Source organism: Labeo rohita, chromosome 6 (assembly GCF_022985175.1).
Source record: "Labeo rohita strain BAU-BD-2019 chromosome 6, IGBB_LRoh.1.0, whole genome shotgun sequence".
NCBI classification, from domain to species: Eukaryota; Metazoa; Chordata; class Actinopteri; order Cypriniformes; family Cyprinidae; genus Labeo; species Labeo rohita.
The window spans coordinates 30,397,922-30,413,953 of NC_066874.1; the positions used below are offsets into that span (position 1 = coordinate 30,397,922).

The following is a 16,032-nucleotide window of genomic DNA, read 5'->3' on the forward strand; positions in this document are numbered from 1 at the left end:
ATGAATACCATGGGAGGGGGGATATGAACCCAATATCTGACTGTGCAGCTATCAAAACAATTTGTACACTTAATACATTGACAGATTTGCTGTCTTTTTCACTCTTTTTTTAGCAAAGGAATTTGGTTTTTTACGAAGAGACAAGCAATGTTTTTGCATTTGGATTATTTTCTCCTTCAACAGAGTTAAAGCTAAAAAAAAAAAAAAAAAAAAAAAAAAAAAGAAAAGAAAGAAAAGAAAACAAAAAAAGCCCCACACCCTGCCTCTAAAAAGGTTGACTATTGTTGTCGCGGACCGAAAAAGGCAAAGAAAACCTGTAAAAAGCAAACAAATATATATAAATAATATATTTACACATATAAATATATATATTTATATATACTGTATATAATGTTTCTTGCTTTGTACTACACAGCATCAGGCGTTTCGTCTTGATCCTAAAACAAACCAGAGGCAGGTTAAACTAATGAAAATAAAAAACAGAGGGGGGAGAGGGACGTGACAGACAGCAGCTCCCCCCAGTAAAAGTTGCACTCGGTTGCCGATCTGACACCGGCATCACGTGTTTTCGTTCGTAAGTTGTACAGGGAGGCCGGTTCGAGATCGGTACTAGAGGAGGGGGCGACTTCCACCCAGAGTCTGATGAGCAAACAGGCAATTGGGGAGGGGGTCGAGGGATCAGAGTTCAAGGGAATCGACAGAGGCAGGGCAGAGCCAAACAGCGCAATGAAACATATCTTACTTACATCTTAGCTCATTTTACACGTACAGTCGTGATCAAGGCACAGGGAGCTTCTACAAGTTACTTTTTTCTTCAATAAAGTTGTACAAAATAATACATTTTACAGTCTGTACAAGAATAATGATCCAGCAGAGAAATCAAAAGACAGACCAAAAGCCAGGCTAAAGGGGAGGAGAGGAAGTCGGAGGGGAGGAAGGGGGGGCAGAGAGAGAGAGAGAGGGAGAGAGAGAGAGAGAGAGAGAGAGAGAGAGAGAGAGAGAGAGAGAGAGAGAGAGAGAGAGAGAGAGCGCAACTAGGCCGTTAGACGTCCTTCTCATGTCTCGCGTCATTACTCGGTCTTACCCTCGGTCTGATGAAGTCCCCACGTGTCAGTGTACAAGATTTTTGCAGCAGGGAGAAGACAGACAGAGAGAGAAAGATAAGGGGAGGAGAAAGAACGAGAGAGAGAGAGGAATGACACTCGGAAAACAGAAGGAGAGAGCAACCGGGAAAACAGGAGGTTTAAAATGGTGCATATTCGCACACGCCAACACACAAACTGGGGAAACTAACAAACAGAAAAGGCTGTATTATTACAGGAATATCATATTAAATATAATATATATATATATATATATATATATATATATATATATATATATATATATATATATATATATATATATATATATATATATATATTAGTTTGGATTTTTTTGCACTGCATTAAGTTCACTGTTCTGCATGAATCTAGCATTGCATGCGCTCGCCTCTCCTGTGATGCATCTTGAGAAGCGAGTCATGTGATGGGTCTTGTGTTCAAGTCATTCTCTGCTCCACACGCAAAGCAACCCGGGGCAGTAAATGCTCCAAACCCTCTGTTTTTTTGGGGGGAGGAAAAACAAAGACATTTCGCTCTACATTCTGTTTTTTTGTTTTGTTGTTTTTTTAACGTACGGTCCGTCGTTTTGCTCTCCTCCATGGGGTGGGGGGGTGTGATGTAGTTTTGGGAAACGGGAAATGGGGAAAAGGTGAGGGGGGCGCGCCAGGCTCGCACAGGCACTAAACGTTCAACAGGACCAAAACGGTGGAGGATAAGAATAGCGTGTGTATGTCTTGTGCGTGCGCATCAATATAAGTAACGTGTGTTTAGGCATACGATGGGAAAAAAGACAAGTTTGACGTGTAACATACATAGGACTGCGGGTCAGGAGTTTAGCTGGACGCATTATGTGTCTGTATGTGTACGAAATGGCTTCCTTGTCCTGAGCAGTCCTGGACAGTTTTTTTTCTTCCCTCTTTTCTCCCCCCCTCCCTCTCCCTCTCACATGTTTTGTTTTCTTCTCTCTCTTTTTATTAACATCGGTAGTCCTTGGCTGTGTTAACAAGTCTTTTTGCCAGATATCACAGCCACGCTTTCATCAGTAACACAGTGCGTCCCCTTGCCCCAGCCCCTAGTCACTCAGGATGGAGAAAGGCCATGTGTGTGTGTGTGTGTCTGTATGTATATATAGGAATATATATACATACGCATATGTATATATATATATAATATGCATGTGTGTGTAAGTGTAAGAGGTGGGGACTCATCAGTTTGAAGGTTCGTGGTTTGATATTGGGGCGTGATGTAGGGCAGGGGGGCCTAAAGAAAGTTCAGGTGGTGAGATTGCGTCCCGTCATCCCTGCTGCGATCACAAGAGTTCGTACTGTCGTAGGTGCATGCGCTGAATGATGTCTCTGCAGTCGTTAAACACTCGGCGGATGTTTTCCGTGTCCACGGCGCAGGTGAAGTGCGGGTAGCAGTAGTGCCGTCCGTCTCCACTCGCTGTACTGATCCTCTACATAGACAAAACAACAAAAAACAGAAGGTTTTTAGGACTGGCAACATGACATGGCTTAAATTCAATGTGAGTGAGTCTCAAAATTCAAATTTCGAAAATTCGAAAACATCTACTTTAATTAATATCCCTTTATATGAGTTCATAAATACACTACTGATTTGGATCAGTAAGATTTTTAAAACAAGCTTCGTATGCTCACCAAGGCTGCATTTATTTGATTAAAAATACAGTGAAAACAACAAAATTGTGAAATATTACAAATTAAAATAACTGTTCTCTATTTGATTTTATTTTAAAATGTAATTTATTTCTGTGATGAAAAGTTGCTGAATCAAAGTATTAATTAAAAAAAATATAAATAAATACTGAGCCCAAAATTTTTGAATGGTAGTGTTTTATAAATATTGGGTATTTCCATGCAAAAGTCAACCTTACCATGAAAAAGGTTTTTACTATACTGATCGCACAAATGTCAACATTTGGTGGTTCAAATATTTATGTGAGGTCTTTCTTGAAGTTTTTAAAGAATTTTTTACACTTTAACTGCATGATTTTCCATAGTCTGGTAAGTGCTATTTTCAGGCTTGTCACATCCATAACAGTACATATTCCTCATAAATAGACACATCAAAATTAAAATGAATTAACAATTATATGTTCTGTGAAGAGCCATTCCTTCTCTATTTGGTGGGTATTATTGCGTCTGGTTTGTGCATTTTAATTCGCAGAAATCCTACAAAGTATGTAGTCTTTCAGAAACTGTGTCCTTTTTTGTCACATCTATAACGCATGATTATTTCCCTTTTTTAACACAGAAAACTTGTGCATAGACTGATATTTTTTGATGTTTAGACTCTACCAACAAGGGTTTATTAAATATAAACAGATGGTTTGTTATATTGGTAACACATACATTCTCTAAGCATTTATATGTCACATCCATAATGACAAAATGTCAACTCCATAATGCTGGATTTGCCCTATTAAAGAAACAAATGCCATAGTTTAGGACACAGGGTGATAGGTTGCCATGATGATTTTAGTGCCATAGAAGAACCAGACTCACCAAGAACTCATCTCGGATGAAATATTTTGCTCTCGTAACTCGCGGATCTTCCCCTTGCTCTGGTGTTGCTGTTAGAAAACGTATAATTTTAAAAACACTAATGGAGTGATATATCAAAACAAGAATTTGTATTCATTTCAACTATACACGCTAAAAAAAACAAACAAAAAAAAACAAACAAAAAAACAAAAACTATTTTACTGACCATCATCTGGTGTAGTGTAGCGTGCAAACTCAGCGAAGTAATCCTCAATTTTTGATTTTCCCGCCAAGACCTTCTCGGCCAGCAAGTCCTGCTTGTTTAGGAACAGAATGACAGAAATAGTTCGAAGCCACCTGGAAAGCAAGAAGAGAAAAAGATGAGAAGTTTTTTATATTTTCTGAAGAAAATGCGAGTGGCGCAGAAGCATGCTCTCATTTAGCCCTATTCTTTTTACATGTGTAAGCTTGTTTTAGGCATCTAAAGGGTACCTGTTATTCCAGATGTTCTTGAACAGGTTAAGTGCCTCCTGGAGTCTGTTGGTCTGATTGTCCTCTCTGAGCACCATGTTATAACTGCTGCTGGCTACCACAAAAATGATGGCTGTCACGTCTGTAAAAAAGGGAAAAAGCGTATACTTTGAACAACTTTAAAAATCCATTCCTTAGAGTAAAAAGATTAAATAATGGCCAAAATAAAAAGTAATAAAAGCACAACATTTACCATTAAAACACTGAATCCATTTCCTGCGTTCGTCTCTCTGTCCGCCAACATCAAACATACTGCAGGAAGAAAAAAAAAAAAAAAGGTTAGTTAGGTGGCCACAAAAAGCCTGACATGGACTGGTTCACATCAGGCACTTACTACTATTAATTTGTAAAAATTATTGACTGTCGTTATGAAAATACATGCAGATATCTTTTGTGGCACTGAGAAATTGTGAAAAGTTTCATTAAGGCCTCCCGCTCAAACTCACTGAAAATTAACTTTGTCCACTTGGAATCTTGTCTCAAAGATCCCGGAAGTCAGAACTCTGCATCTGAGCAAGTCCTGAGATACAGAAGCAACAAATGGAAAAATCACATTCACAATAAAAGACACCTTTAAAATCAGACACAATAAGATGTGAACAAAAAAAGAGGGCTCCCAAAGATATGTGCTTCAAAATCAATGTCTGAATCCCATCATAGAGATATTTACACACCTGATCAGTGGGAGTATAGTCGCTCTGTTTCACAGTGTCGATCCTGTCCAGGAAACTAAAAAGAAAGAGAAATAACATTAACAACTTTCCAGTACGTCTCAACACTTCCTTTTAATTAATAGGGTAAGACTGATTTAGGAGATGCAAATAAACACTGAGTAACGCAATGACAGAGAGCTGGATTTATTCCAAACAAGTCAAGACAAGCAATTAAAGAATGCCGTTACACACAACACAATGTTTAGTCATTGACGAACAATCGCCTTACATCTGGAAAACATCCCTAAAAAGGCATTAGCAGGACTACTTTATTTATAAACCATATTGTGCTATATGTCATATTGTCAATCCCTAATAATCATCTGTTGAAAAACATTAAAAATTCTAATAAAATACTCCTGCATTCACACAGCCCCAGCAAGCATCGTCAAAACTTTCACACACACATTTTCAAATCACCGCACGACACAAGTCAGCCATGGAGGAAAAAAAAGAAAAAGAAAAAAAAGGCAGCTGACACAATCTGCAGCTGCGGAATCAGCCAGCAGGTGGCGCGTGTTTGTGTTGGAGATCAAAGCAGGCAGGGTTCTGAGTCATAGTGATCAGAGAGCGCTCAGTCAGACGCTGCTCTAGTCAATGGATCGGCTCTAGTGGGAGGAAACAGAGAGGGGAAGAGAGGGCAAAACAGAGGGAGGGAGGGGGATCAAGAAACGCTGTCTTAGTCGAGCTGCTATCTGGCGAAAAACGGCTGCAAGATGGTGGGACGGCTCGAACTCGCCTCCTGGTCCTTTATGCATGCAGCGGAGATCTTAAAGACACTCGTCAGAAACAAACGTATGCAGAAAGCGTGGCTGATAACAATCGATGTGCCTAACAAAACACTACTTCTAGAACTGGCTCCATATTTTGTAGATCATCATGGAATATGATTTATAATACTGTCCGTGCTGACATTATAAATCAGAAGACCATATAATATAATCAGCTTGTATTTTATTTTAGTTTTAAGTTTTTTTTTCTGTTAAAATATTGATTTATAAATATGCATAAAACTGCTAAAATACATTAATATTTAGCATCAGAACACCTCAAAATGCTTCTCCTTCAGAACTGGCTCAATTTTTATAGAATATCATAGGCATATGATTTATAATAATGTCCATGCTGACATTATAAATCAGAAGACCATATAGTACAATACAATATAGTTCTTTCTATAATACGATACACTCAAATAGTTGACCCTGAACTTGTATTTCAGTTTTAAGTTTCTTTTCTAATGTTGAAATATTACAATTTATAAATATATATTAATTATATATAAATAAATGTGCATAAAACTGCTTTCTCATTCAGTACTGGGTCCACTTTTATAGAATATCATAGGCATATAATTTATAATAATGTCAATGCTGGCATTATAAATCAGAAGACCATATAATTCAATATAATGTTCATACAATACTCTCAAGTAGTTGACCCACAATTTTTATTTGTACAATTTTCAGTTTCATAAATTCATAAATGTATAAAAAATCATATTAATAATAACTTCTACAATACATATATTTAACATTAGAATACATGGAAACACTTCTCATTTAGAACTGATACCATAATACAATATTTTCAAGTATCTGACCCTCAATTTTTTAAGTTTTTATTTTAGTTATAAATGTTTCTCATATAACTATATCATAAACATAATTTGTTGTAAATAACAATTTTGTAAATAACAAAATTGAAGGTCAGATACTTGACCCTCAATTTTTGAAGTTTTTATTTTAGTTATAAATGTTTCTCATATAAATATATCATAAACATAATTTGTTGTAAATAACATTTTAACATTATGTATCATATATATATATATATATATATATATATATATATATATATATATATATATATATATATATGACATTTATGAACTAGTTCATAAAAAAAAAAAAAAAAAAAAATGAATCTTGAATATTCATCTACAAAAATACAAAAAGAATCATTAAGGAATTGTAATTAGAACCATTAAAATTCCTCACAAATGCCTGCAAAAGAGTAACGCCTAAATCAAAGCACGAGGGACTCAGAGAGAAAGCGAGAGAAATCCGCAGGCCGGACGCGCATGTGCATCCCCCCTGTCCAAGTCCAACAGGAATGTGACATACAGGGTTGAAATGTGACAGCAAGGCTGTAGGTCCCACACACAGCGGCATGGGCCGCACTAGTGTGTGTATGTGCATGCATGCAACACGCACAGCAGGCCGCACAAATGAAAGTGTGGCACATCACGTGGAAGAGGGGGCATAAACAGAAATAAAACGGAGCAAACAATGAAAGACAGACAGGATAAAATGCAGGCAGACAGACAGACAGACGGACGGGGGAGGCTTGCACAGACAATTGTGTTGTGACCGCCGTCGTTGTCTAACACCATATCTCAATTATTGCCTTTCTTCCTATTAATAGAAGGATTCCAACAATAGCCCAGCCCGCTGGTCAGACATAATACAACTCATGCCCCTCTGGGTACAATAGTTGAGAACGCACACAGCCTCCACTGTCGTAATGCCAAGCAGAAGAGACAGCTATAGCTGCGACTGAGTATATTTAGGCCTGCATTCCAAATCCAGCCTCAACTCAAGTGGAATTCTAGAATTCAAACGGCCGCACGGCAGGAAGTTCGTGAAATTCTAGTTGCGTGTCGACGTCTGCCAGCAGTTGCGGAGGTTCTACTTTGGAACAGCGTATAGCACAGACTTAAAAAAAAAAAAAAAAAAACGCGCTTGAAAGTGTGTAACAGATGTTAGAAGTCTTAAAAACAAAAGATGGATATTAGCGCGTATGCGGATGCATTTTATTTTGAGTTGTTCTAAACATGCAGTGCAGATATGATTGGGCAGCAATTTCAAAAAAAAAAAAAAAAAAAAAAAAAAAAAATGTAAAAACACTTCAAGCAGTAAATGGATGGTCTGGCCACACACACACACACACACAACGTATCACATGAGTCATATGACTTGGCCCACACAGAATTTCTGTTCAGCTCCTTTTATTTATTATATATATATATATATATATATATATAAAAAAAAAGTATGCAGCTCACTCACGCTTAAAGCAAATCACTGCAGTAAAAATGCAAGTAAAGCAAGTAAAAGTGCAGATTTTGTTTTTGAACAATTAAAAGTTTTTATATCATCTGTCACTTCAACTAACTTTATTCTCAAATATAGCCCTGAAATGTCGCCCATTAAGAAAAGCACAATATTAAAATCTCAAAAATTTTAGATCGATCAAACTGCTTTATTACCTACAATATTCCACCTTCCTAAATAGTAAGTGGACAATAAAAATATAAAATCACCAAAAATTCATAAGTCAAAACCAATTACTACTTTATCATAAAAATACTGAAATGTTTGAATAAAACTGCTTAACTACAATTTGCACATAAAATATTGCTTCTTTCCCAATTCCAAACTGCAGTATTTATGCTATCTGAAAATGCGTTTTTTGCATTATAGATCCACTTATGTTACTAATAAAATTACAATTAATTAGTTTTTTTTTTTTTTTTTTTTTTTTTTTTTTTTAAACATTCCAAACTTCCCAACACAAATTCACAACATCATAAACATTTACCCACATATCGTCTCTGTTGCTTTTTTTTTTTAAATGAAGTCATAAAAACGAAGTAAATCAAGTTACAAAAAGTGACCGTCTATGACTACGGAGGTATTTGTTTGATCCTCAGCGCCTTTTCAGTTTACAATTGCGTTCTGGGCCAAACAGCTGTTCTGGGGGAGACGCCGATGGCACCATCTAGTCATTTATCCAGAGGAAAGGTCCAAAATATGATATTTTTGGTGTGTTGCATTGTAAGCGGTTACAATGCTAAAAATTATGCAGACCCATATAAACAAACTTCTACAGCTGATAAAAGATGGCAAACAGTGTCTCAAACAACGATGGCAAACAGTATCCCAAACAAACAAAAGCTTTACTGATAATTAACACTTAATTATTAGACTTAGTTATTAATTATATCTTTTTAGCAAGCACATGTTAAGTTGAAGTGATCTGCAGTCAACAAATGCTTAAAATGTATGTATTATGTATAGTATGTTTTATATAAAAATCAAAGATTACAAATACGCAATTGTCAAAAAAAAGATGATCATAACACTTTACAATAAGGTTCATTAGTTTACATGACCAAAATATGAACAATACAAAAATGAACAATACTTCTACAGCATTTATTAATTATAGTTGAATTTAATTTCAGCATTTACTAATGCATCATTAAAATTAAACTTGTTTGTTAAGACTACTTAATGCACTGTGAACTAACATGAACAAACAATGAACGACTATTTTTAATAACTAACATTAACAAAGATTAATAGTGTAATAAATGTATTGCTTATTGTTTGTTCAAGTTAGTTAATACATTAACTAAAGTTATCAAATGACACCTTATTGTAAAGTGTTACCAGAAAATCATTAAAATATTTCTGCAACTGAACAATTGAGTACTATTATTAATAATTAAAAATATTACAAATATTTACATATAAATATTATGAAATATAAAGCAATAAACCACAGCATGTAGCATTTAAAAATAAGTAGTAATAAATACAAATACTAAAAAATTAATAGCTGATTTAACAGTTTTTTCTTTAAAAAATAAAATAATGCAATTTCTTTTTATAGATAAAAAAGAAAAGCCAAGAAAAAGCATGCAAAGAGCATAAACTATTCACAGAGAGAAGAGTGAGCCGTTGTGCCGATGGTGTATTAGCATGGAAAAGCTGATAATATCCTCATCGCTTACTAATCTGGTTAATGTTACAGCTCATCTAGTTAACAGTAGAGTATTAAGAGTGTGGATTAGGCAGCTTCCGGGGCCAATACGGCAAACACTGTTTAGGCTCAGAGTGAACCGCGTGTGTGTGCGTGGCACGATACGGTACCGAGGATATCTAACGGCAAGCCTTTCAGAAACAACAGTGGCATTCAACAACAGTTTACTGTTTAAAAAAAAAAAAAAAAAAAAAAAAAAAAAAAAAAAAGTTGCATTGGTTGTGCCTATTTTTATTTTATCTTGTTTAAATAATAAAAAGGTGACATCCTACAGAATCGGTCAGATTTGAAGTTCAGCATTTTATGAAATGCAACTTGCAAAAAAAAGCTAGCTATATTTGCATCTCCAAATATGTTAAATTGCGAATTATTCAAGAGCCTCCACCGCATTTTCTCTCTTTTACACGCGAATGCACACACACTTCTGTAAGTTTGCAACGCCAGAGTAAGGAAGCAGCAGAAACCGGGAGAGAGGGAGCGGTGGAAGAGAAAGAAAAGAGAGAAGGCTGTGTCTGACATTACAGCGGCGCTCCAAAAATAGCTCCCTGGCGCCCTGGCCTCCAGCTCGGTTGTCATAGCGACAGAACCACAGGCGCTATAAATAGACTATCAGCTCCAAATCTTGTGTGACTGGAGAGAGGCCAGAGAGAGGGAGAGACAGACAGAAAGAGAAAGAGTGAAAAGAAAAAGAAAGACAGAGGGAGTGGAGCGCGAGGGAGAGAGAGGGAGAGAGAGAGGGAGGAGGGAAAGGTGGAGAAGGGCCAGTCAGAAAAGAGAGGGGAAAGCAAAAAGAGAGAACGAGAGAAAAAACAGGTCTGGTTTCGCAAAAGAGGGATTGGGGAAGAAAAGAGAGAGGGAGAGAGAGAAAGAGAGAGGCGCTCAGAGAGACAGAAAGAAAAATGGCGGATGGTTTAGGAATTTTCTCTCTCCATGCACTGGGCTAACGTTTAGGAACTGCGGGACAAGCAAGAATGCTACGTTTATCTGGTTTACAAAAAACGTTTGCAGAAAATATTTTTTGTTTCTTTGAAACAGACAACATTAATGAAACAATTTACCCTCTGAAACGCATGCAAGAATGCAACATTTATTCAGTTATGGAAAAAACAGGAATCACACTGCGCTTAACCCCACTGTCGTTCTAAACGCCGCTTTTAAAACGGGTAACGGAACGTTTTACACATGTAATTTAGAAGCTTAGTAACTGACAACCAATCAGAAATTGACACTTTGTAAACTTCCGCCCCACTTATTACAGTTTTTAATGTCCAACAAGCCATAGCGCAGTTATCACGCAGTGAAAAATACATTGCAGAGCAAAGAGGACACTGACAATGCGGTTATTTTTGTATTAAACTATGTCTCAGCTTTCAAATTTAGTCATTTTGTAAGAAATTCGAACAATAAAGTTTTGTGGCTCTTTAATGTGTTGTGACAGATCGCTGTAGCGCCTCAGTTTAAGCGGCACGTGAACCGATCATCTTTTCTACTAGTTACAGTGCGGAATAAACATGAATGAACATCAGAAGGTATCCTGTTCTCAACTGTGGAAAGACATCAATACACACTACTTTTCAAATTCAAGTCCACCAATGTTAATCTACTCTCCTGTCTGGTTTGTTTGTCGGACAAAATGGCAGATTCGGCATTATGATTGGTGATCAGTGATATGATGGTCAATCAAACAAAAGGTCAAAAAATGGTCAATCAAACAAAAGGGTCAACTGAGCTGCATGGGTCACGTCATGTCGGAAACAGGAAATGCGCATTGTATAAACAGTACAGCGGTTAAGGGAAAAATACAAACATCAATGCAAATTTTTCAAATAATGTGTTTTAGCTTAAGGGGATGTAAGGGGATATTAATAAGGAGAACACAAAAGCTACAGAAGGCCCTACTTTAAACTGTATGTGTATTAGGCATGTGACCGTACCAAATTTTCATATCATAATTGCTGAAGCTTTTATCATGGTTGTCCTCCTAACAGGTTTAAAAACTTTTTTCGGTAACACTTTGCAATAAGGTTCATTATTTAACTTCATTAGTTAACATGAACTAAGAATGAACAATACTTCTACAGCATATATTAATATTAGTTAAATGTTAATTTCAGCATTTACTAATGCATTAATAAAATCACAAGTTGTTTGTTAACATTAGTTAATGCACATGAACTAACAATGAACAACTGTATTTTTATTAACTAACATTAATAAAGATTAATAAATGGTGCAATAAATGTATTGTTCATTCGTTCGTTCATGTAAGTTAATACATTAACTAGTTAACAATTTACACCATATTATAAAGTGTAATCCTTTCTCTTATAACAAAAAACTGAGCATTTAAATACAATAAAGCAATATGCTAAAAACAAAATTATAAATCAAACAAATGTTTCAAATAGGGATGCGCCGATCCAATATTCATATCAGGTATCGGCAGCTCCGATACTGCCATTTTTGTCGGATCGGGTACCCTGTCATAGAGGGTCAATCCAATTCCGATATTGTGTGTATTATTCTGTGTTACCGTAAAGCTGTATAAAAGCATTATAAAGCACAATAACATTTTCGTGCATTATATTCCAAGTCTTCTGAAGCCATACCATAGCTTAATTTGAGGTACATATGAATATTTCAATCATTACATTAAAGTTAACACAAACTCTTCTCTCCGCTGTGGCAGTCAGTCATTCATTCAGCCTTGAAAACCTGGTCGCGTTCGGTTACGACAGTCAGCTCGGAAAAGCTCTCTCCAAGATCCTTCTGTGTTCCCATTATTATGCTTGATTTGTGGATAAATGTCTATGATTTCGCATAAAAGGACATTATCATGCTGGAGTTTAATGTTGTTTCTAAATCATTTTAATTGCTACCGTCTGTGAGAACAAAACATGAGAGTAGAAAAGACTATAGATGGATAGACAGATAGATAGATAGATAGATAGATAGATAGATAGCTAGCTTTTAGTGCGCACAGTAACTGAAATTTAAAACTGTTAAAAGAAAGGCTCAATAAACTGTTGCACAGATATAATAAACTACGCATCAATTTCTCTTCCCTCTGTATTGAACCTTTTAACGCAAAGCGCTGCGTGCTGTTGCGTCAATCGGATCGTTCGGCACACCGGATGCGCGTATTGTAAGCGTTGCGTGACGCACTGTATTTGTTTTATCCTATCTGTCATATGTTGTTACCTTATCAAAAATATGCTGTACATTCAAAAGAAATGTATTCTAATGTTATATACTTATATAAATGCACTGTTTTTTATGAATGGATTTTATAATAATACAAATAGCAATGTGTAATATTTTACCAGATTTAGTGCAACACTTTTATTTGTTCCCCACAAAATAATGTTTTTTGTTTTTTTTAACCAAATGTTTGGATTTCTAACATTACTGTGCACTGATTTTTCTAGAATAACTTCTGCTGCTGAATTATCCACTAACATAGTTTATGATATATTTTTTTGTCATAGATTATGAATATACATATTTTTTTTCATATTTATAATTTTATTTTTCTTTATAATGAAGTAGTCTGTATTTAGTAGATTGTGAAAGAATGATTATCAGTTCCACACACAGAGATATATAAATTCTACATTTATTTAAAAAAAAAAAACAACCTTCACTGGTATCGGATCGGTATCAGCCAATATCAAACCCTAGATATCAGAAACGTATCGGAGGCAAAAAAGGCGGATCGGAGCATCGCTAGTTTTAAACACATCAAAGTACTATAACAATGGGACAATAAGGTCCCATTAATGTTAGCTAACAATAACTAACAATGAATAATAGCTACATCTGTTAACGTAATTACTACTCTTTATTAATGTTAATTCATATAATTATTACTGTTCATTGTTAGTTCATGTTAGCTCAAGTCCATTACATAATATCAGATAGGGCCTTTTGAACTTTTGGTTTTAATAATGTATTGGTTAATGTTACAATTAACATGAACTAAGATTAATAAACGTAAGACGTATTTTTCACTGTTACTTCATGTTAACTAGTGTAGTGCAACTAATTGAGCCTTATTGTAAAATGAAACCGATCAATAATAAATAATCAGATATTTTGTCAATATCCAGGGCAAGTTTTAGTTCATAATAAAATGTAAGAATGTTTAAGTGTGAAAATAAATAGCCTATTAAGTCTTTAAGAAGTTAGGTCGCCCACAAAAGAAAACTGTCATTAATTATTCACTTAAGACTTAAACGCGCAAGACCTTCGTTCATCTTTGGACCACAAAAAGATATTTTTGATGGAATTCGAGAACTTTCTGACCCTGCACAGATATCAATGGTACTACCAAGTTTAAGGCCCAGAAAGGTTATAAAAACATTGATAAAACAGTCTGTGTGACATCAGTGGTTCAACTGTAATTTTATGAAGCTACGAGAATACTTTATGTGCGCAAAGAAAACAACAATAACAGCTTTATCCAACAATTTCTTCTCAATGCGCATTCATGAGAGTACCACAACGCAACCCTTTAAGTGTTTGGTGCTGTGATGAACGCCATTGTGAATACAAAAATCTGAATAGCTGTTTGAAACATTCATATCTTATTCAGAAACAAAAAGTATTAGCTGCTTTGGTTATGGGGTTACCAGGGTAGCAGCTGCATTTCTGCTGTTCCATCAGCGCCATCTGCTGTTAGAGGGTGAATGTGCATTTTCATTAAGTGTGTCTCCTTTTGTGTTATTAGTTCAAATAGTTGCCTTTTAATATTAGGCTGTATCGCTTTTTTTTAATAACCAAATTGAAGACGACTGTTGGACCAATTATGATGTTTTTTTTTGTTTTTTGTTTTTTTCACACTTGCTTCTAAATACATTTTACATTTCACACACATCTATTTTTAGTCGAACGCGTACACTGTTGAGCCCTGTTGTTTGTCATTCGAAAGTGGTGTATCCGGTCACTGTGTGTAAATGTGCTGTTAGCAATGAAACCTGCCAAGGAAGACCTACGTGGTGACATTTTTTAACTGACAGGATAATAACGACAATAATGACACTGCACATTCACAATAAAGGACTTTAACCCGGGTTTAGGAATGTGCAGTGTGAAATGGCAGCTTATGAATACCCAGTATTAACTTTTAACCCTGGGTAAAGTATAAGCAGTGTGAAATGTAAAGCAAGATAACCCAGGATTCCATTTACCCGGGGTTTAGAATGACCAAGGGTTAACTAACTCAAATGTGGAAAGCCCTTCTGAAAACAGGCAGTCATAATGAAACATTTCTGTACATTTATGGAATGCACACCAGGAATTAAACATCTCTGGGTTACAAAAAAATCTGAAAACAGATTTTTTTTTTTGCATACAAGCTATCTCTGGTTTACAAAATTATAGACAGCTCCGAGACAATATATATTCTTTTAATTTTATACATAATTTAACTGAATAAATAAATAAATAAATAAATGTAATGCAATACTTCTTTGATTTATAAAAACATGGGAAGTTTGTAGATAAGTAAATATTTTCTGTATTATATAAATATATATTTTATGTATACGTAACCCTAATGATTTTTTTCAGCTTCTCTGGTTTACAAATTTAGAAAGCTCTGTTGTTTCTTTTTTTACTTTGGTTTGAAAATCCTAAACCCTTTTTAATTATGCTAACGAAATGCAAACAACAAGAAAAATCTTCTGGTTTACAAAAATATAGAAAGCTCCAAGATTGTCCACATTAAACACACATGCCTTCTGTAATAATAGCTCCCTAAAGAAAAATTCTCTATTCAAACACCTCTTGCACACCTGAATGGTTGCAGGCAGGTGCGTTGGATACAGGAAATAATGCATACTGCTGTAGCCCGCAAGAAATTAAATATTTCCTGAGGTAGCAACATTTTGGTCAGGAGACCTAAAGTTATCAGGAATTTTAAAAAAAAATAAATAAATAAAAAAATAAAAACACACTTGATTTGCATTAACAAAACATAGACGGGCAGGAATGCAACATTTCTCTGTTTCATGTAAATATAAAGGAATTGTAAAGTTTATGGAAATATAGGAAGCATGTAAAAACAAACAACGTTTCTTTTCTTAATGCACTGGATTTACGCAAACGAAATGCAAAAAAGGAGGAATACAAACATTTTGGTCATGACACCTTTGTCAGAAATTTTAAAAAAAAAAAAATCCTTGCACTTGATTTGCATTTACAACGTTAACAGGCAGGAACGCAACATTTCTCGGTTTTAATGGAAACTGAAATATAGGAAATTTTATGAAAATATAGAAAGCATTTCAAAGAAACATTTCTTCTTTTCCTGTTACACTGAATTTATGCAAACAAAATGCAAAAGAGGAG

At 35.3% G+C, this 16,032-nt stretch overlaps 1 protein-coding gene across 2 annotated transcripts in view; it reads right to left on the reverse strand.

Moving 5' to 3' along the window:
- Positions 1 to 1,877: 1,877 nt before the first annotated feature.
- The window catches only part of gnas (GNAS complex locus), a 33,307-nt gene continuing 19,152 nt past the window's right edge, over positions 1,878 to 16,032 (reverse strand). For both annotated transcript variants that reach the window (XM_051112391.1, XM_051112392.1), the window contains exons 6-12: positions 4,813 to 4,867; positions 4,585 to 4,658; positions 4,332 to 4,390; positions 4,100 to 4,220; positions 3,834 to 3,964; positions 3,629 to 3,696; positions 1,878 to 2,559 (exon numbers count right to left, since the gene is read on the reverse strand). In XM_051112391.1, coding sequence (XP_050968348.1) covers positions 2,413 to 2,559; positions 3,629 to 3,696; positions 3,834 to 3,964; positions 4,100 to 4,220; positions 4,332 to 4,390; positions 4,585 to 4,658; positions 4,813 to 4,867 — 655 coding nt within the window. In that variant the 3' untranslated portion in view covers positions 1,878 to 2,412. The remainder of the gene's footprint in view (positions 2,560 to 3,628; positions 3,697 to 3,833; positions 3,965 to 4,099; positions 4,221 to 4,331; positions 4,391 to 4,584; positions 4,659 to 4,812; positions 4,868 to 16,032) is intronic.